The sequence below is a fragment of the Apodemus sylvaticus genome, chromosome 4 (genome assembly GCF_947179515.1).
Source record: "Apodemus sylvaticus chromosome 4, mApoSyl1.1, whole genome shotgun sequence".
NCBI lineage: Eukaryota > Metazoa > Chordata > Mammalia > Rodentia > Muridae > Apodemus > Apodemus sylvaticus.
The window spans coordinates 8,251,078-8,272,813 of NC_067475.1; the positions used below are offsets into that span (position 1 = coordinate 8,251,078).

General features: G+C 42.9%; 1 protein-coding gene across 3 annotated transcripts in view; it reads right to left on the minus strand.

The window, feature by feature from the left end:
* Positions 1–21,736, minus strand: part of Usp33 (ubiquitin specific peptidase 33) — a 46,215-nt gene that overhangs the window by 23,046 nt on the left and 1,433 nt on the right. For 2 of the 3 annotated variants that reach the window (XM_052178919.1, XM_052178918.1), the window contains exons 2-12: positions 20,744–20,883; positions 12,467–12,598; positions 12,260–12,313; positions 11,760–11,822; positions 10,043–10,195; positions 8,367–8,469; positions 6,766–6,835; positions 4,675–4,788; positions 4,195–4,273; positions 2,519–2,930; positions 853–993 (exon numbers count right to left, since the gene is read on the minus strand). In XM_052178919.1, the coding sequence (XP_052034879.1) occupies positions 853–993; positions 2,519–2,930; positions 4,195–4,273; positions 4,675–4,788; positions 6,766–6,835; positions 8,367–8,469; positions 10,043–10,195; positions 11,760–11,822; positions 12,260–12,313; positions 12,467–12,547 (1,270 nt within the window). In that variant the 5' untranslated portion in view covers positions 12,548–12,598; positions 20,744–20,883. The remainder of the gene's footprint in view (positions 1–852; positions 994–2,518; positions 2,931–4,194; positions 4,274–4,674; positions 4,789–6,765; positions 6,836–8,366; positions 8,470–10,042; positions 10,196–11,759; positions 11,823–12,259; positions 12,314–12,466; positions 12,599–20,743; positions 20,884–21,736) is intronic. The other variant, XM_052178920.1, reaches the window with a different exon arrangement.

The following is a 21,736-nucleotide window of genomic DNA, read 5'->3' on the forward strand; positions in this document are numbered from 1 at the left end:
AAATTAAAAATAAATAAATTCTTCTAAAAACCCAGGAAATATAATTCTAAGGCCTTAACTCTGATCTAAGAAAAACTTAACATATAAAAACTGTACATACATGTTTGTAGCAGTATTACTTATAACGGCTAAAAACTGAAAACAAGTCAAAACTCCCTTGATGAGTGAATACAGTGGTTTGATGACACAGATGAAACACACTTGGTAAGGAAAAGAAACAAAGAAACTGGACATACAGCAGTGCAGCCAGTTCTTAACTCCATTATGTTACATGGAAAAGGCTGCTTCTTCGTGTGTGTACTGTGAGGCATCATTCAGGGCACTCTGGGGCAAGGAAACCATCAGGAGCAGTGGGCTTAGGGGCACAGTAGGAAGAGAGAGTATCAGTGTGGCAGGCCTTAGTGATAATCCGATAACACCTGTAGAACATAATGGGTTAAAGGGCACACGCCTTTGAAACAGTGAATTCAGAGGGCTGGGAAGGCTCAGCAGTCAGGCATACTAGCTGCTCTTACAGGTTTTGCTCCCAGTAGCCAGATAATGGCTCATAACCATGTTCCAGTTCCAGGTGATCTCATGTCCTCTTTTAACCTCTGTGTGCCCCAGGAACACATGTGATACACATACACACATGCACTCAAGATACTTATACTCAAAAATATTGTTTTGAACTATTAAAAAACCCTAAAGTTTAAAGCACATAACCACAGACAAGAAATCCTAATCATGGCTGTCTAGTTCTGTCAGCAGTGTGAGTACACACATTCCCTACTGCCTTATCGGCGTCAGCATCAGCAGCTCAAATTAGTTCAATACTCCAGAGCTGTGGAACTGAGTTACGGATACTTTTACCTTTCTTATGTGGAGGTGTCAATCCGGGCCATAGATTGCCTGACTTAGGAGGGCTTGCTGATAAACGTGGATTAACATTTTCATTTGATGGAAGGATCTGTGATGTAGATAGGTCATTCAGATGGACATCAGTGATATATTCTGTAATATTTAAATTTTTATTATTACCTTCAATTAAAATGATAAATGAAACTATTAAGTAAAGCTATATTCTACATACTCAATGTTAATTAACAGATTCCAGGCACAAATGCAATGCGCATACATACATACATGAAGTCAAAACACTCATAAGCAAATAGTAAATTTAATTAAAACAAACAGGAAAACATTCTCAAGTATGACTAAAGAAGACTGCAAAGGCCTGGTGCTGAAAGTCTTCATTAACTTTCCAAAGGGAGCAGCTGAAGGCTTCAGAGGCTGGCTACTACTTACTGGTGGGGGACAGTAAGGTTTTTAGGTTTTGTGCACTACATGGTCTTAGTCATAGTTTTTCACCCAAGATTTGAAACTCAAAACTCTCAGACCTAAGTTACTATATGTTAAGAACAAACCCCACAAGCAAGGAATAAAGGACCAGTTTGTTCCAGAATGGTGTGTCCGGTTCGTTGGGGTTTCACAAGGAAGTCCAGTTATTAGAGCTGACATGCTGGCACTCACTGGCTAAGGAACCTCTGTCTACAGTGCGTCTGCAGAACCTCTACACCCCCGGCTTTGCATCCCTGGCAGGCACAAGGGGTTTCTGCAGGAGTAAGCTCCAGTCTTCCTAAGCTCAGGGAATACCGACAAGACAGAAGTGTGATGCACTCACACTTCAACTGCGAGTATTCTCCTTAACGGCCCCAGAAAAGAACTTCCCGTCATTTCCTGGCCACTGAGTCACAATAAACTAGATGACTTTCTAATCATCTAATTTTACAGAATTTAGAGTCGTCAATAGCACATCAAGGTAAGTTAACTCCTAAAGAGATAAATATGGTATGTAAAACAATCCAACTCATGTCTTTCATTTGGGTATTTTAGGTATTTTCCCTTCTCAAAAGGAATACTGTCCAATTAATGTACCTTATCAAAGTACACGTACACATTAGCTGTGTCTACAGTGCAAACCACTGCAATGTAATAACATGCATGATAGAAATCGTGGGTTGTGCTTCTTTTTCTCAGGATCTCAACAGAATTTGCTTGAAATAAAATGGAAAATTCCAAAGAGACTAATTTTCTAGACTACTATGTAACCATAAAGGAATCCTGATGAGCTCTTCCATACCAAAGTAAAATAAAAAATAGAAAAAAATGAATCCCTAAGTAATGATCCACAAAATTATCTTACTTTTAGTTTCATAATTTTATGATTTTTCAGTTAACATTTCAAGCAGATAGTATTAAACCGCAAATCTATTAATTAAAAATCCCAAAATCCAGGTATATTAGCATATACCTTTAATGCTAGCATTCAAGAGGCAGAGGCAGGCAGATGTGTTTGAGGATAGCCTGGTCTGTATAGTATGCTCCAGACCAGCCAAGGGTATACATTGAGATCCTGCGTAGTAAGTAAGCAAATACATAAACAATTAGTAAACAGACTGTTGTTCCAAAAGTGACAGGCATGTACCACCATCTGCACACGCACACTAGCACTGCACAGTCCTATATCAATGGTCACCTGAGGCTCTGCCGTGTATCTGCACTTTGACGGTCTCCTGGCTGTTTAGGTCAGCTGTTTCACACACCGTGTCTCTGTCTTTATCCAGTTCCACATCAGAGTTTGCTCTGTTGATTTTATTGCACATCTTCTCTTTCTGCCAGTCTTTGGCCATCTCTAGGCCGTCCTCGTCCTGAATGAGCATTGTGGTCTCCTTGCTGTCCTCAGGAAAGCCTTTGGAGCTGCTCTCATTCTCCGCTTTCTCACTGCTGCTACAGGACTCGCATGACTGGAAGTCCACGTCTGACTGACTCTTGTCTTCTTCCACCGTGTCCTCAGACGGTGTGTGAGGCTCTTCCTCTGTCTCCATGACCTGCTCCTTCAGCTCTTCGTGAAGCACATCCATCAAGCAGCGAAGGAACTCCTGGGCGTCCTAGCATCAACAGAGCCACATTAGCAGTGCCAAGCCAAGGCTGTGGCCTAAGAGGCACGAATGCACGATGTGTGCATGGCCCACACTGAGCAGATGTGCAGCTGGGCCACAGCAGAGCTACAGCATACAGTCTACAAGTTACCTTACAAAAGCCAAGCTTCGTAATGAAGCTACATGGAAATATGCCCTAAAATGAGTTATTATGGAAGTTGGGTGTAAGTTAGAGCTTTTCCCATACACACACACTGTATCTCAAAGAAAAACTGTCAATAGACCCATAAGAACTTATTTGATAATATAAATTCCTGAGCTGCAAAGAAGGCTTAGTAAAAGTGATTACCATGCAATGCTGACCACCTGAGTTCAATCTCTTGAGCCTGCTATGGAAAGACTACCCATTCACAAAGTTACTCTCTGACCTTTACACAGGTAGTGTGGCATGTGAATACTGCCCCTCCCCTACACACAAATAATGTTTAATAAAATAATTTAAAAATACAAATTCCTGAGCTCCAACCTACAGCTCTAAATTATAATGTCTGGAGATCGAGAACTTTATATGGAAAAAGTTAGTAGGAAATAATGTTTAAGAAAGGAGAAATGTTGTGAGGACCAGCTCTAAATTCTCAAGGTACTACAGGAAACTAAAATAACTGAAGCTGTCCCCGACAGCGAGAAAGCACACAGACATTAGAAGGTTCAGTGCAGTGGGAGAACACTTGCATGACAGCCAACAAACACTGTGTTCACTCACTGGATCCACAGAAATGCAAAAATGAACAGCCAGGTGTAGTGGGGACACCTTTGTAGTCCCAACACATGAGAGGCAGAGGAAGGAGGAACAGAAACTTAAGGCCATCTTCAACCACACAGAGAGGCCAGGACCAGCCAGGGCTACAAGAGACCCAATCTCAAAAATCCAAACACCAAAGACACAAAGGAGCAATGATCAAAAAGGAAAATTGGGAAATAAAGTGTAATGACATTTCCTACTTATTAAAGATTATCACAGGGGAGACTGGACAGACAGCTCAGCAGTTAAGAGCACTTGTTATTACAAATGGTCAGTCTCAGTGTCCAGCACCTATACGGTATGTCTCACGGTTGTTGGTAACTCCAGTTCCAGGAAATCCAGTCCCGCGTTCTGACCTTCACAGGCACCATGCTCACAGGGTGTGCCCACATACACACAGGCAAACACACTTATACAAATAGAATAAATAAATTTTTAAAACACTTAAGGATTTTTATAGGAATAACTAACCTGCTGAGAATAACCTCGAAAAGTTGGATTTACAGTTTTAATTCCTTGGAACAGATTAGCAGGCACTACAGATCCTGGCCTGAAAAAAGAAACAGTTTTAAACAGATATTTTTGTAGTTTTAATTTTTTAAAGAATTTTATTACTCTCACACTGTACATATTTTTCAAAAATGCAACTTCATAAACAGTTGTAAAGCAAAACTACCCTAGTATGCAAATAATGACCAATATGCTAAGACCTGTATGGGCCAGGCAGCGGTGAGAGGCCTGTCTGGGAAGGCTCTGCTGTGCTGCCTGTCAGGAATGGGCATCCGCAGCTTCCATGTAACAGCTGACACTGACACTGGCCCACATCTGCACTGCAGTTCAATGACCTAATGCAAATCGCCTTTCCACATTTTTTTCAACCCTCAAAACAGTTCTACTTTCTTTCCATACTTATAAAATTGATTTTTAAACATAATTATATTAAGTACATACCTGCTCTTGTGCCACAATTCCGTCATGAGTTTGAGATAACTTTTACAAATTGCTGGTTTCTTATCTGTTCTAGCCAGTCCTCCACAATCAAGAAAGAACTGTGTCAAAGGTGGGCTGATTGAAAGAGAGAGCACCATCAGAGTAGAGTCGAGGCTGAGTTCTCTCTACTTCCCAGTTGCACAATGACTGACCACAAATGTCAACCTCTCCCTTAGGTCTTTGCCCCTTTATGGTCGGACAGTCACTCCTTTATATCACTAACAAGTTTAATAAATCATTTTTGGACCCTCCAAATCAGGGTCCCCTGTTTCTGAGTGCAGGGATAAGAGGCTTGACCCTTGACCCAATCTATCTATCTATCTATCTATCTATCTTTCTTTCTTTCTTTCTTTCTTTCTTTCCTTTCTTTCTTCCTTCTTTCTTCTTTCTATTTAATTTTTTTTTTTTTTTAATGAAGAGTCTTGCAATTGTGCAGGGCGGCACATACCTGTAATTTCAGCACTTAGCAGACAGGGCCAGGAGGAGCACCCCAAGTTCAAGGCTAAAGAGAAAGACAGGGCAGGAGGGAAGAGGACTGCTATGCAGCCGAGGCCCGCCAAGGCCAGCCTCCGCTCCTGATGACTCTGCGCAGCCCTTCCTGCTCACATACAGTGCGGAACTCCTACAGACCTTAAGCACTGCACGCTGCTTCCTTCCGTCCTCCTCATGCAGCCCGTCTCCTCCCTTAGTGCTCCTTCCTTCAGAGGTTCCCCAGGACTATGAGTCTCTGACTTCTTACACTCTTTCTTGGGCCATCTTCAGTTCCCACAAACAGACCAGTGATGGCCACATCCATGTTAGCCTTCAGCCACCTTGTATCACACTGACTGCTGTCTTGATATTTTCATCTAACACGCTCAAACTTTTACTTTCAAGTGACGCTGACCTTCCAATAATCTTCTCCATTCTTCCTTCATCACGAGTCCATCACTGAACTTCAAACTCCTCCCTTTCCTGGGACTCAAACCATATCCTAGCAACCATCTAGTGTAAATAATGTCTTTCTCCAGCTCATCCACTCCAACAAAGTGCTGGGCACTATTATCTCTTACGTAGATTATTACACATCTTCTGCGTTTCCTACAACCCACTGTCCACATGGCAGCCAGGGCTGCAAGACAGATGACTGACGTCACCGCTGCTGTGAGAGGCCTTCGGTGGTCTCTCTCCACACCTGAGACCTCAGGCCTAACATCGCCTGCGCAAGGACTCCACAATGACTATGTCTGCTGCACAGATCTCCTTCCAGGTTCTCAGTGTCAAGTCTTTCCAAAGCTGCTTACAAACTCAAGTCATGCTCTGACCAAGTAATAATCACCCTATTTATATGCTGCAAATGGGGGTGGCGGAATAAATGCTCTATTCAAGGGATTCTACCAGTAGACATATACTTTCATACAATCTGTCACCTAAAAATAATCTTATAATTTGATAAATTTAAGTTCTTTGTTTTCTGTACATAATTACACTTGCTAGAGATATTGTTCAGTAGAGCAATGTGCTTGAGGGCCTAAATTTGAGGCCCAGCACTGCAAAACCCAAAATCAAATACTTTGCCCAAGGATATACTTCAGGAAGCCTAAGCCGGGTCCTCAGTCTTAGAAGACTACGGCATTAACTGGGCCTGTTACAGACGCGGATAGTCCCAGGACTTGAAACAAGGTGGCATAGGGTCAGGTTTTCAAGGTCATCCTCAACTACACAGTTCCAGGCCAGCCTGGGTGAAAATAAGACATTGTCAAGAGAAAAACAAAAGAATAAACCTAGATGCATACACAGCAATCCCACCGGGACAGCAGATGTCTTCACCCAGGTTCTTGCCTCTCTGCTCTGGGAGTCAGTCACCTACTTACTGTAGCAACAAGCTATCTAAGCTAAACCTATATGAGGCTTGAGTGTGGTAGGGTACGTGTTTAGTTCCAGTACTCAGGAGGCATAGCCATTTGGATCTCTGAGTTCAAGACCAACATGGCCTATAAAGCGAGTTCCAGGACAGCCAGAGAGGGGTGGGAGAAGAAAGGGAAGAAAGTCTGTGCAGGTCTCCCTCCTTACCAGTTAGAAAGAGCCTGCAGCGCTGCGTTCATGTAACAAGTATTCCCAATGTTTTTCAAACCTGTCAGGCCTATGAAGAAGAAATAGTAAGTCATCACTGAGTAAAACATGAATGACTCGATTTTCTTGGTGTTTATTAAGAACAATGTCAAACTTAAAGCCATAGAAATGGGCTGATTGCTCACTAGCAAAACATGTGTGTACTGTGCATGGAGCCCAGACATCAATGCCTAGTGGGCACACACACATTCATGCACACAGTACAAGGACAACACAAAAAACACAGGAACATGGAGACACGGGGCAGCAGCCTAGCCAACCCACAGGTCACACTGCTGGAAAACTCTCACTCTCCAGATCTTTAAGCTTTAGATAAATCCAAGGATTTGCTAATTTAACCTAAAAAATCTGCACTTAAAAAAAAATAAACTTTTTCTTTTTTATTTAATGTATATGAAGGTTGAAGAGATGACTCAGCAGTTAAGAACACTGACTGCTCTTTCGAAGATCCTAAGTTCAAATCCCAGCAACCACATGATGGCTCATACCAATCTGTAATAACATCTGACACCCTCTTCTGGTGTGTCTGAAAACAGCTACAGTGTACTTACATATAACAATAAATAATATTTAAAAAAAAGAGTTTTTGTAGGTTTAACGTATATGAGTATACTGCCGCTGCCCAGAAGAGGGCGTCAGATCCCATTACAGATGGCTGTGAGCCAAGTGGATGCTGGGAATTGAACTCAGAACCTCTGGAAGAGCAGTCAATGCTCTTAATCACTGAGCCATCTCTCCAGCCCCTTGGTGCATGCTTTTAATTCCAGCACTCAGGAAGCAGAGGCAAATAGATCTTTGTGAATTTAAGGTCAATCTGGTCTACACAGCAAGTTCCAGGACAGCTATAAGTACATAAGAGAGAAATTGTTTCAAGGGAAAAAAACAACAAAATAACCTAAAAAATAAATTTAAAAAAAATCCTAGGGCTATGGATGTAGCTCAGTAGAAGGGTGCTTGTCTAATATGCACACAAGTCCTGTGTTCCAAGAACACAGGACATTCAATGTTTACATTAAATACTGTGCGCCTTAAACACGGGAATTCCTGGTACACTGTCTCCCATGTAGGAGTGGAACGCTTTGAGTGACCAGGACAAGAGGACCCCTGGAACCACCTGATTCTTTTTCCAAATAATGCTGCCCCCTTGATAATTTATGTCTTCCTTTTTTTCTTTTCATTTCTTTTTGTAGATGAGGGTAAAATAAGAGCAGCATAAGCTGACCTCTGACTCCAGCCTCCTGAGCGCTGGGTACCAGGCACACAGTCTGCCAAGGGACACATCACCCTAGCAACCCTTCACTGGCAGGTGAGAACTCAAAAATAGGTTGACAGCTAAAGGCTCTCAAACGACAAGGCGGAGTCCAGCTATGACAAACTGACACCAGACAAATCAAGTTTGCATTACCTGCAAACACTGGTCCACAAGTCAAATTTCTCAGTTCAGTTCTTAATTATTATCTCTAATTTCTAATAAAGCTTTATATTTGAACTACTCATTATGCAGTGGGCAGTGCCACAGAGGAGTGCTCACAGAGCCCTACCTCGAGCCTTCAGCTCATCTTCCTCTTCCACTTCTGTGTCCAGGTCTTCAAATACGGCAACCAGAGGGGTTTTCAATGCTGTATTACTGGGGATTTTAAAATCCTTAAGAATAAAAAAAAAAAAAAATCAAACTTGAATTAATCATTGTAAATTTACATAAACAAACTTTACTTTAATTTTAACATACATAACATTTATACCACACAACTATTAAAAGATATTACCGTAACAACAGAAAGTGGCCAGGATAGTGGCACATGCTTGTAACCCCAGCACTCAGAAGGCACAAAAGATCAGTTCAGGGCCAGTCCGACTTGGTAAAAAGTTAGAGGGCAGCCTGAGCTACATGAAACTCTACTTAGAAAAACTGTAACAGCAGGGCTTAAAGCTGGCTTAGTGTCAAAGCCTGAGAGGACCCTAATTCTACTTCAGCACTTCTATCAGGTGGTTCTGAACTGCTGCCACTGGCTCCTACGGTCTGATGCTTCTCCTGGGTTCCTAAGGCACCTGCACTTACACATGTATCTACCCATACTCAAAAAATTTTTAAAAATTAAAAAATAAACTATAACAACAGTAAAAATAGAAATAATAGCATAAAGAATTTATGCCTTTAGCAATTATTATAAAATTTACATTTATGTTTTGTAGAAAATGTGCTTTATTTTTGACTATGTAGACCTATGTAAAAGTACAAGCATGCACATCTGCAGGCCAAGGCAGCCGTCCCGGAGCAGGACCCAAAGGCAGTGCGGACTCACCCAATAGAGGTGCTGGAAACCAAACTCAGGCCCTCTGCAAGAGCAGGATGGACGCTTAACCTCATCACCTTTCCAGTCCCCAAATAACTTTCAAAAAAAATAATCCCCCCAAAAAATGACATGTCTGCATTTAAGCCCAAGAACTAACTTTACCTAAATTAGTAGCATGCCTTGTCTTTTTATTATAGTCTCTGACTTCTATAGCAACAAAGGGTGTGACAGGTGAGCCCATCCCAGACTCCCCTGCTTCTCTGTATGAGTCACTGCTTTATATATGTCCACAATCGCTTCTCGGCCTTTTGGCTAAGATCAAGTGTAGTATATATGTCCACACAACCAAAGGCGTCTGTAAATGAGAATCAGCCATCTCTGCAAACATGTTTAAGTCTCCTGATCCACGGGCTAGGTTAACACTGATGCTAAGTTTTAGGATGTCTAGTGGTTCTCAGGGTTAACAGGGTGCTGAGGAGAGAGAACGGGAAAGGGGCTGTATTCGCACAGGCCATGGAAGACCTACTCCCTTCCTAGACTCAGATGTACAGAAAGAGTACTCATAGAAGCCTACAGGAACCTGCTCTGCTGTGAGCTAATTCTCACAATACCTTTCTTTATGGGACTTGCACACAGGCACTCTGCACGGGTAGATAATGTTTCACCCACAAGACAGGTTTACTAAGGAAAGCCTCTGTACCATATGACAGGTCCCTTCCACCCTTTCCTGAAAGAGCTCTCACAAGGCACAGGTGTTTCCCACCTTCAACCCCACCCTCACCTCCCAGTCATTCAGAGCTACGCAAGCCCCAGTGCTGCACTTGAGCACACAGCAGCTTTCTAAAGAAAGATACTTGTAAATGCCCACCATGCAACAAATTCTGAGATTATTCCCTGAACATTTATAATCTAAGTGATATTACCTGGACACTGTTTTCTTGTGTTTGTTGAGGCTGTCTTACATGAGGTAATGAAGGAGGAGTTCCTAATTTTCTATCCAAAAACACTTCTTTGCTGCAAGCATAACACCATACTCGGAGAGTGGTGAGGTTCACAGTTAGATAATGCCTTGTCTCCTACAGTTCCACAGGAGGAAAAGGGAGCCGCCATTAGAGAGTATTGAAAACATGTTTGCAAAGGACCTCATAATGCACTGCAGCCTTGACAAGCAATAGCTTACTCAGAAGAGCTACTGTGAAGCACACAAGAACACAGGAAAAATCCTTTAGATGAATAATAAACCGTGAAGAGTAACAACCCCAACCTAGTCTACAGTTATCCCAGTGACTGTTCCCTCAATCACAGGACAATAACTACAGCAGTGTAAGGTTCCTCAGCTCTGCAGTTAGCAAACAAGAACACAAGACAACAGTCGGGAAACCAGGACAGTGGCGTTTCTGTAATCCTAGCAGGCCCAAGGATCATGTGTTCAAGATCAGCCTCTACCACACAGAAAATCCAAGCCCAGTCTGCCCCACAGGGTATTTAACTCTAAGAAAAAAGAACAGCAAAAGAACAAACATTATTTAAATTGAAGCAAAATACAACTCAAGCAACAGTAAAAACTAAGCTCTCAGATAGGTTGCTAGCCTTCCGCTCAAGGGCTGAGCCTGGCAGAGCACTCAAGCTACAGCTGGCGAGCTGCTCAGTTTTCTGAAGGAAGGCCACAGGACATCCACTTCAGATGCGTAGGGACGCAGAGTACAACACTGCCTGAGGACTCCGCTCTCATGAGGACACCTGGCTGAGACGAGGTGCTACAGACTTTACGGGCGTCTTAAAATATCACTCATTCGACAAACATACCTTTCAGAATGGAAGGTCTACATAATACTCTGAGGACTCACATGAGTCCCGTGGGAAGGACCGCACAAGTGGAGCGGTGCAGACCAGCCTCCAGCCAGTGATGGTAACAGCCAGAGGAGGATGAGCAGTTGGAACACAAGTAAGTCAGCCAGGCAGCCAAACCGGGCCAGCAAGATGGCTCCGCAGAAAAAAGCACTTGGTACAAGCTTGACAACCTGAGTTAAAACCTATGACCTACAGTGGAAGCACAGAACCAACTCCCCAAAATTGTCCGCTGTCGCTGACCTCCACACGGGCATGCTGTGGTACACATATGGCTCCCACGCACAAATTTTTAAAAAATTATATTAAAAAATTAAAACTTAAAAACAAGCAAAAATCTAAGCATCTACAATAACTTCAACCTCCATAATCTGATACTACACCTATAACCTCCTCCACACATGTATGTGGACTTCCTTTATAAATACTCGATTATAATCATGTATTAATACAGATTTTCTTAGCAGTTCCCTCCCTCCCTTTCACAGAGAATAAGCAAAGTTTTATCTTACATATATTCTAAAAGACAAAAATTCTAGCTTGGTGTGGTGCCACTATCTGTAAGGTAACATATAAGAGACATGGGGAGGAGGACCCCAGAGTCTAGGCCAGGCTACACAGCTAGACCAGATCACAAACACCTCACAAACTCCAGACACAACTTGAATTGATGTTATTGGTTCCCTTTTCCTTCAAGTTCTCAGTGCTGCAGTGCATACGTGGCACATGCACAGCCCTGGATCCAGTCCCCAGCACCAACCATTGCCATGTAGCCAATAATTCCTCACATACCTGCGAGTGTATGGTGCTGTGATCCACTTGCGACTCCCCACAGCCAACATAGGAACACCTATTCTATAATAAGTATGTAAGATGACAGTATTTTATCACAGGCACATTGTTTATAAACAGCACTAAATAATATTTACACTGAAGTTTTGATTTTATGTTTTAATTCAATGATTGAATTACATTGCATAATTAGATAATGTAATTAAAAGGTATTAAGCACAAGACCAGATTAAGTATTTCAAAACTGGACGTTATCTCACCTCCAATAGAAGGTAAGCCTAGACTACCTTAGTGGTTTACTAAAAGCTCTAAAAGCTAGTTCAATTAAAATCCATCCAAAGTTTGAACTTTCATTTTTTATTAGTTATGTTTTAAAAGTGTACTCATATAAAAGTATTTTATACATAAAAATTGTTATTAATATGTATAAATTTGCAACTGCAAACTTTCAGGAAAACACACACACACACACACACACACACACACACACACACACATACCTCCAGGCACGCCCACAGGTTTGGTCCTCTGACTTTACAGTCCTGACAAGCGCCCTAGGAAAGTAAACACAAGAGACATTTGCTGTGTCAGTGCAGTCAGACAACATATATTTTTAAACACGATACAGAGTATTCTAATTTACTTAAAGGTGTATTTAAGAGGAAAGTGAGTATGGCAATCTAAGGGATGGCAACTATATAACTTACATGAGATTTTTGTATCAAATCCTCCTTTGTTATTTCACCAACTGAATCCAAATGTGGACAATGATTTCGAAAAGTCGTCATTTTCTTACAGATTTTTTTCTCTTTCTCAAGGCTTTTCAAATCAGGCAAAACCTACAGAAAAGGTGACCCAAAACTTAATTACAAAACCTTAACAAGATAAAAATGATTAAAGCAAAAGATAAAATAAGGAATATCCATGCTCTCCTGCAAAAAATGTTCACACCTTCAGCTGGTAATAATAAATAAATTTTCACTGACTAACTGATTGATTGGTAGATTGATTTGAGACAAAGTTTCACTGTGTAGTTTGGCTGTCCTGGAATTCACCAGAATTCTGGAATAGACCAGACTGGCCTGAACTCATAAAAGACCCTCTGGTCTCTGCCTCACAAGTGCTAGAAATAAAGATGCCCCACTACACCAGGCCTGTTTTGCTTGTCTGTTTTTTGAGACAGGGTCTCATCAGGTAGCTTTGGCTGTCCTGGAACTTGGTATGTAGATCAGATTGGCCTCAAACTCATCAAGATCCACCTTTGCTTTCCAAGTGCTGGGATTAGTAGTTCACACCTGGCTTAATAGTTCTTTGAGAATTTCATACATCTTTGACCATATTTTCTCCCTTCCTCAACTCTTCCCAAATCCACCTCTCCTTTCCTACCCACCAAAATCTATGTCTTTTATTTTAATACCAATCAAATGCAATTTGTGCTGCCCATATACTTGGATGCGTGACCTTCCACTGGAGCATGGTTAACTTAACCTGGGACTACTCTCAAAAAAATAAACAAGCTTGACTCCGCCTCCACTAGCAACTATCAACTCAACAGCTCCTCGGCTGGGCAGAGACTTAGTCTCACCTCCCTCTCTGTGCTGGGATCTGATCTGGCTTAAGCTTCCGTTCTGTGCATGGTGTCATCGCAACTGCTCTGTGGTCTCCAGGGGTTTCCTTTCAGTCATGCACCACTGCCTTGTCCAAAGGATCCCCGAGCCTTGGGAGGCAGGTGTGATGGAGACGCTGATCAGGCTGAGTGCTCTGCACTGAGTCTCTATCCCTTAACAGTTGTGGGTACACTAGAAATAAAAGCTTCTCCGATGAGGGTTAAGAGATGTATTAATCAGCCTGGCAGTGGTGATGCACCCTTTAATAGCAGCATTCATGAACAGAACTCCGGGTATTCAAGGCCCCCCTGGTCTACAGAGTGAGTTACAGGACAGCCAGGGTTACACAGAGAAACCTTGTCTCAAAACCAAAACCAAACAAACAAAAAAGAGGTCTATCAGTCTATGGTGTAACACTAAGTTATTACCAGTCAGTTTAATACTATGTCCACTAGTAGATGGCAGGTTCTTCCTCTGCGGTCTAGGATCTATCTAGCAAGAGGTTATTTGTTCCAATAATGGTACCAAATAAGAGTTCATCTTGTGGGAAAGCCTTAAATCGAGTCAGAAAGTAGTTGGTACACCCACAGCGCTCACACTACTGCCTCACCAGTGGGCATGTCTTTCCAGGACAGCTGTTATGGCTACAGTCCACAGCTGGGTAAGAATGATGATTACATTTCTCCATCACCAGCACACACAGAAACTTCCAAAGCTATGAAAGAAAAGCAGTAAGGACGAAGCCTCCATGTGGGTGCGAGCTTTACACCTCCACGCTCGGGCTCCATTTTATATGCTGTCTACAGCAGGAGCGTCTTACTAACCAGAGAGAACAGGTCTCAATGAGGAGGCAGGGGGGACTCAAAACAGTTATCCTTTGACTTCCACACATACACTGTGGGTACACGTGTGCCTATACTCACATACACATACAGACAATAAGCAGATTTAAAAATAATAGTAATTTTTAACATTTGAAAAATATTAAGTAAATCACACTGTAGACTTCAGGGCATAAAGGTCAATTTAAACACTTGTTAATATTCTTATTCATGTTTTTAAAAAATTGTCTAGCAATCTTTTTCACCCATTTCTCATCTTTCCTCTCCTTTTCGTACCCAAGTACATGTACTGCCAGTCAAGAGGGAAGAGCTGCGTTCAATTACCCTCTCACCTTAAGTAACTCAGTAAATACAGTAAACAAAACACACAAAGCAATGGTTTTTCGGCACCAGACAACATGCCGCATAGAACAGTGACCCCAACAAAATGACCATGGATAAAGCACTCTGACCGACCCTGCTGAGCCCAGAGAGAACCTGAGGCCTCAGAGCAGTAAGCTGGGACACAAACAGGACTGGGCCGTCTCGGACAATTCAGGAAGCTCAGGGTGATTAACGCTCACAAGGTACAGTCTCCCGGAGAAGAGAACAGACACAGTACCCAATCTCTGGACAGTAACCACATACCCAGTAACTCCCAGCTCCAAGGAGTGCACAGCTAGGATGCAACAAGAACAAGCCAGACCCAGAGGCTGGGGGAGGGAAACCACTCATGCTCAAAGCCTGTCATGGCTGTGTGCTGCCAGCAGCCACAGCTCAAGGCCTGGTAAACAGGGGTGACAAAGCATTCAGATGGCAGTGCCTCAGCAATGAGGCATGACAATCTTCCCTATACTAACTAAATACTAAAAGATATTTTGGTATTGCCTTCTAAAATCTCAAAGGGAAGTCTTAAAAAAAAAAAAAAAAGGAAAAGAAAAAGAAAAAGAAAGATGACCAGTGAGGGGTTAGGAAGTGCTGGAGAGCAGGCTCAATGTTTAAGAACACTGCCTGCTCTTCCAGAGGGCCCAAGTCCAGCTCCCAGCATGCACTGGCCACCCCATGAACCAGGAACACATATGGTGCACATATATACATGTACTCACAGTTGTAAAACAAAAATAAATCCATCTGCGTTTGTGTTTGAGAGAAGGTTTCACTATGCACTTCTGACTGAGCTGGAACCTCTATGTACACCAGGCTGGTCTTGAACACAGAGATTCTCCTGCCTCTGTCTCCAGCGTGCCAGCCCAGCCAGCTCAATCTTTACAAAATAAACAAGTAAAGCAGAAGAACCTCACCATCAAACTCCGATTGCCACATGTACACACAGAGATAAAAGACCCTGTAAACACAACCTTATAAGGGCTGAGGTTTGTTGGTGGGTTTGTGTCTAGACTGAAATCCAGTGCTCTACCTGTGGGTGGGTACCCCGGCCTGCAACAGCTGGCTCTTAAATCGGTTTTGCTAGATTCTTTTCCAAAGGGGCTGTAACAATGTCTACCCCACTAACAAGGAAGGGAAGACCTATTTTGCACCACAAAACAATTTTCTCAACACACAAAGGATTTTTTAAAAACAAAGAATTGGCCATCTGCAGTTCTTCCTTTGAAAACTGCCTGTTCATTTGCCCATAGTTCATTGGATGACTGGGGAAATGTTGAATTCTGGGCTCTTTATAAAGTCTAGAACTACTGCTCAGATGCACAGCTGACCAGCCTGCTCATTCTGCTCTCACTCGTTCTCATTCTCAGTCCTCTCCACTCCCCCAGCCCCTGCTAGGCACACGTGGGCACTCACTTGCTGTCATTCCCTCCACTCTAAGTAGAGCTGCCGGGTTTCTAATGTGCATGTGTGTAAATGTGTACCAATGAGTGCAGGTGCTGATGGAAGCCACGATGGGGGTCAGCTCTCATACAGCTGGAGTTATTATACTCCACTGAACCATGGGGAACTGAACCTACATCCTCTGGAAGAGCAGAAAAGGCCCTTAACCCAAGTCATCTCTCCAGTACGTTAGATTTTTTTAAAAGATGGTCTTAATGAACTTTATCAAATACCTCTCAGGGTACTAAGAGCTAACCATATTTCTTGCTTGCTTCACTGGTTGATATAATCTATTATTAAATTTGGTAAATAATGATCCTTATGTTGGGGCAACATATTCTTCTTGGCCAAACAACACGGCTAACCTGTTGCTTCATATGGATACCTATTGGGTAATAGCGTACCTATAAATTCTGTACTTGATGTGTAAGTAGCATTTTTCAGAGCTAAAGCTCACATTAGATTCACAGAGAAGTCTTCAGTGGTGGAGCAGAGGGCTTCCTTCAAGCTGTGGCCTTCTTAACACCATCTGCTTTGCTACTTTCTTCTCTTTTTTTTTAATGCTACTTTTTACAAAGACAATTCTTTTTGTCATTGATAGCTTTGTTTTGATTTTGGAGACAGGGTCTCACTATGCTGCCTTTGCTGGTCTGGAACTCACTATGGAGTTAAGACTGGCCCTGTACTCAGATATCCCTCTGCCTACCAAGAGCTGGTTTAAAGACATACATCACCATACACAGCCCCAAAGATAAATTCTTGATCATCTTTTTAGTCTTTTTTGTTTAAAAAAAAAAAAAAAAAGACTTATTTTATGTGAGCACATTGTCACTGTCTTCAGACACACCAGAAGACGGCATCAGACCCAATGGCAGATAGTAGTGATCTACCATGTGGTTGCTGGGAATTGAACTCAGGACCTCTGGCCAAGCAGTCAGTGCTCTTAACCACTGAGCCATCGCCTCATCCCTTTTCAGTCTTTTCAAGATAACTTGTTAGCTCAAATTTTTAGTTTGTGGGTCAATTTTCCTCATTTTGGCATACTCCTCTAGTAGCAACTACACAAGAGACCGAGGCAGAATGATTACTGAACCCAGGATGTGAAAGCCAGCTTGGACAACAGGGCCAGACTCAGCCACAATACAAACTTAAAATATAGGGCTAGAGATGGCTCAGATGTTAAGATCACTTGGTAGTCTTGCAGAGGACCTGCATTTGACTCCAAGAATCTATGTGGCAACTCAAAACTATCTCAATTTTGGTTTCAGGGCATCTGACGCTCTCCTCTGGACTCTTTGGGCACCAGGTACTTTATACTAATGTCCTATAGAACCAATTCTTTACACCTGTACAAAGAGCTACAGATCACAGGAGCAGTCCTAAAACCTCCAAGCCATCCTTACCTTGAATCAACCTCAACCTACTGAAGCTTGACCCTACAACCACCACTTTACTAAGGCAGCCTAATCCCTAACTGTGTTGTAGATAGCTTTCCTTACACCCACAGATAAAGTTCAGTCCTCACCCCTCAAAAAGGAAACATCTCTTTGCAATAGAGACCACTACAGAAAACTACAGCCTATCAAATGCAGAGCTGTGAATCCAGTCCCAATGGACACATCTACAAACAACTCCAGCACCTAAGGGAGCACTGCAGAAGAGGAGGGGAAGATTGTTCGAGCCAGAGGATCAGAGTTTACTGTTGAGATTGTTTCTCCGAGTAACACCAGAAGCTATCCCCAGTGTCTCACAACTGCCTAAATATGAGCTGACTAAGGACAGCAACCACAGACATCCTAAAGCGGATGGGAAAAGCCCGCCTGGCCTCAACTCTGCCAAAAGAACTCTGAGCAGCTAAGCTATGCTGAGAGCTGGAGAAATAATCTTCCCCAGGGAAAAGCTCATCAATTGGCTATTCAATACCAAATGGTGAGCTCTGAAAACATACACAGGAGTAACACTGTATCCATTCGGCAGGTTATATTTAGGAATAGTATGTATGTATGCATGCATGTAAATAGTGTATGTATGTATGCACGCATGTAAATACAATTACTTAAAAACCTGTCCATGAAGCCAGGGATGGTAGTGCTCTCACCTTTATCTCTGCTGAGGCAGAAGCTGGTGAATCTGTGAGTTTGAGGCCAGCCTGGTCTACAGAGCGAGTTCCAGAAGGACAGTCAAGACTATACAGAGAAGCCCTGTAAAGGGGGGGGGGGGGGAAGTAAGGGAAGGAGAGGGAGGGAGGGAAGAAAGGAAAGAAGGAAGGAAGGAAGGAGAAAGAGGAAAGGAAAACAGAAAGAGAAAGGGAGAGGGAGAGGGAGAGGGAGAGGGAGAGGGAGAAGGAGAGGGAGAGGGAGAGGGAGAGGGAGAGGGAGAGGGAGAGGGAGGCATGGCCAGCTAGCAGGCCAACCCAGCTGTAAATGTAAGAGATCAAGGAAGGCTATATGGGAAGGTTTGGTGGAAGGAAAGGGAAAGGGAAAATTATGTAATTTAAGATACTCTTAAAAATAAAAATAAAAAAATTTTTAAAAACATGCCTAGTAAGTGGCAAGTCATGGTCAATTTTAGTTTATCTAGTTGAACTAATTGTAACAAATATGGGAGAGAAAACATGAAAGGGTTAACAAATTTGACAGAGGTCTAATAAAATCCTCAAGTAATCTGAGCCTTAAGTCTTATATCAAACAAGAGCAAGTGCAGGCAAGCCACTGCACCAACACAGGAGCCCGGCCCATGCCCACAATCCCACTGCAGAGCAGAGAGCAGGGAGCCCGCCATTGTGAGAACAGCCTGGTTTATAGTGAGCTCCAGGCCAGCCAGAGCTACAGAGACAGGAACAAAGAGGCCAGCCATGAAGTCTAGACAGTGCAGCTCAGTGGTCCTGTGCCTTCCCTGCATACATGAGACTTCCGGGTCCTTCACCAATATCACCACAAATAACTTATTCAGACAGGTACAGACAGAAAAGCAAATGCAACCACCATATTCCAATGACGGCCACTATAATGAAAATGGTTGAGCCTTTCTGTTTGTTCACTGAAGATAACATCGGGATCATAAAGGAATAAACACTGCCAGGAGTATTGGTCCACCTGTAATCTCTGCCCTGGAAGTGCATGCCAAAGACTGTTAGCTTAAGGCCACTCTGAGCCAGGCAGGGAAACCTTGTCTCAAAATGAATAAAAGAGCAAATAAAACTTTTAAGTCATCTGAATAATGCTTCCACCAAACCTATTAAAAGTTCCTTCTTTCGGATTTCATGATCAACTGAAACCATTCAGGCGGTCTTGTTTACTTCACGTGAGTCCCACAGCTCCGCTGCCTCACTATTTCACGGTTGTTACAAGCCCTGAAGGCAGGCTGACTGTTAACCCAGGCCAGACACACACCATCCCCTCTCCGTCCTGACCCACGCTCCCATTCCTTTATCCTCTGAAGCAACTTGGAAACCAGTGGCAGAGGTTTCCTGACTTCATTGCCCTTAGACCCTCTCCTCACCTTCTACTGCCAAGCTGTGTCTTTTTACCACTTCTCAACTCGGTTCTCAGGATTGAGGTAACCAGGATTACTGAATGAGAACACGGGCTAGCCCCACTGCTACCGAGCCACACTACCCTGAACCTACCTCAGGTCTTACTGGGAGCTGCAGTACAGCTTGTACTGGTAGGTGCAGAACCTCGACACCTTGCTTCTTTCCTAAGTTCCCTAGCTTAGGAAGCTGCCTGTTCCTAACACGGGGGCATTTCTGAAACAGTCACAGTGAGCATGGGCAGGGCAGGCAGGGCAGGCAGCACACACCACATGTGGCCCCCTGCACCGAGGGACGTTTCTCCACAGCCTGACAGCATTAAGCCCTTGGCTGCTCTTCGCTCATGGGCTTCTCACTTCCTCAGTTTCTGGAACAGCATCCACGCCCACATTGTTACCACAAGGTCTGAGTTCAGGAGACACTACAGAGAAGCCTCAGAAACAATGTTTGTCCCGATATGTACACACTGAAATCACACGGGACCCCACTAAGACGCATGTACAATCAAATCATGTTCACTTAAAGAAGTTTAAGCTGTCAAAATTCAGTTGAACCTAAAGCTACCCAAGTTAATCTTCCAGTCTCTGTCACCTCCCTAGGAAATCACTCTGTACAGGGGGAGGGTGGGTTGGAAATGTCTCCCTCAACTAAACTTCCAAAAGACCTTTCCTATTATTTATCTATTATGAATCAAGGTTGGAGTTTTTTATGAAAGGCTTTTAATGCACTTTAACTACAGGCACTAAAACAGGAAGAAGCCAGTCGGGGAGCAGGAACTCACACCTTTATTTACCTCCAGAGGCAAAGTGAGTTCTAGGACAGCCACAGCCACACAGTGGGACTCTTGTCTCAAAAAAAAAAACAAAAACAAAAACAAAAACAAAAAAACAAAACAAAACACCACAAATGCTGTGGTGCATTTCTTTTGATGCATGCACTGTTTCTTAAATATGAGCTCTCGTTACATTTAGACACTATATTGCACAAAATTCATGTTCCCTATGTGTGATTTATTTCTATTATTTTATGTGTATGTGTGTTTGCTGGTGTCCACGGCAACCAGGCAAAGGTGTTCAAGTCACCTCTTTGAGCTAGGAATTTAATTCAGAACTTCAGCAGGCCTTCTGAACCACACCACGGCCGCCATCCTCCAGCCCCATGAACCTTCTTAGAGAAAGATAAACCAACTGTACTCACTTCAAATCCTGTGGCCCGCTCTACTGTCAAAACGATCCTGAAATCCCAATGCAGACTTTTCACAACTTTAAAACTACATGGGCGGAACAGATCTGCAGCAGATGTGGTAACGCAGGCCCCAGGCCCAGACCCTGGGGAGGCTGGAATAGGAAAAAATGAGGGTCCAGGCCAATCTGGGCAATACTATTCCCTCATCTCTTTTTTTTTTTTTTTCAAATAATTCACATTTCCTCTCTTAAACATCATTCAACATTTTATGTCATTTTCTTGCAGCATATAGTCTTGCACCAGCAGGTTGGTAAGCACTATCCAGCACAGGAGACAATGCAAGACCACAGGGATTCAGGGTCATCCTGAGCAGCAGGCAACTTCAAGGCTGGCTGCCTCAAAAAACAAAACAAAAAAAACCCCTCATTTTGTCTTATGTAGTGAGTCATAATTGTATAATCTTTGTTTATTGATTGATTGATTGTGACAAGGTTTCTCTGGATAGCTCTGGCAGTCTTGGACCTCCCTCTGTGGAAACAGGCTGGCTTCAAACTCAGAGATCCACCTGCCTCTTTGTTCCCAGTGCTGGGATTAGAATGTGTCACCACGGTCAGCTCAATCTCTTTTTGTTGTTTTGTTGTTGTTGTTGTAATTGTTTTTGTCTTTTGAGGCAGGGTTTCTCTGCATAGCCTTGGCTGTCCTGAACTCTTGCTGTAGACCAGGCTGGCCTGGAATTTACGGAGATAAGACTGCCTCAGCCTCTCAAGTACTAGGATTAAAGGGGTGCATGACACCACCACCGGGCTCAATTTTGATCCACCTGAATTCTAATTTTTAGCACAGGCTGGTTTGGCAATATTATTTCAGAAGGAAAGGCTGATCCTTACATAATCTTGAAACTCTTTCTGACTTGGGGAAAGGCTATTTGGCATTCTTCAGAGGATAGGAAGAGAATCAAATAAGATTTTGTAAGTGAAAGGATCCTGAAACAGCAAATCAACTATT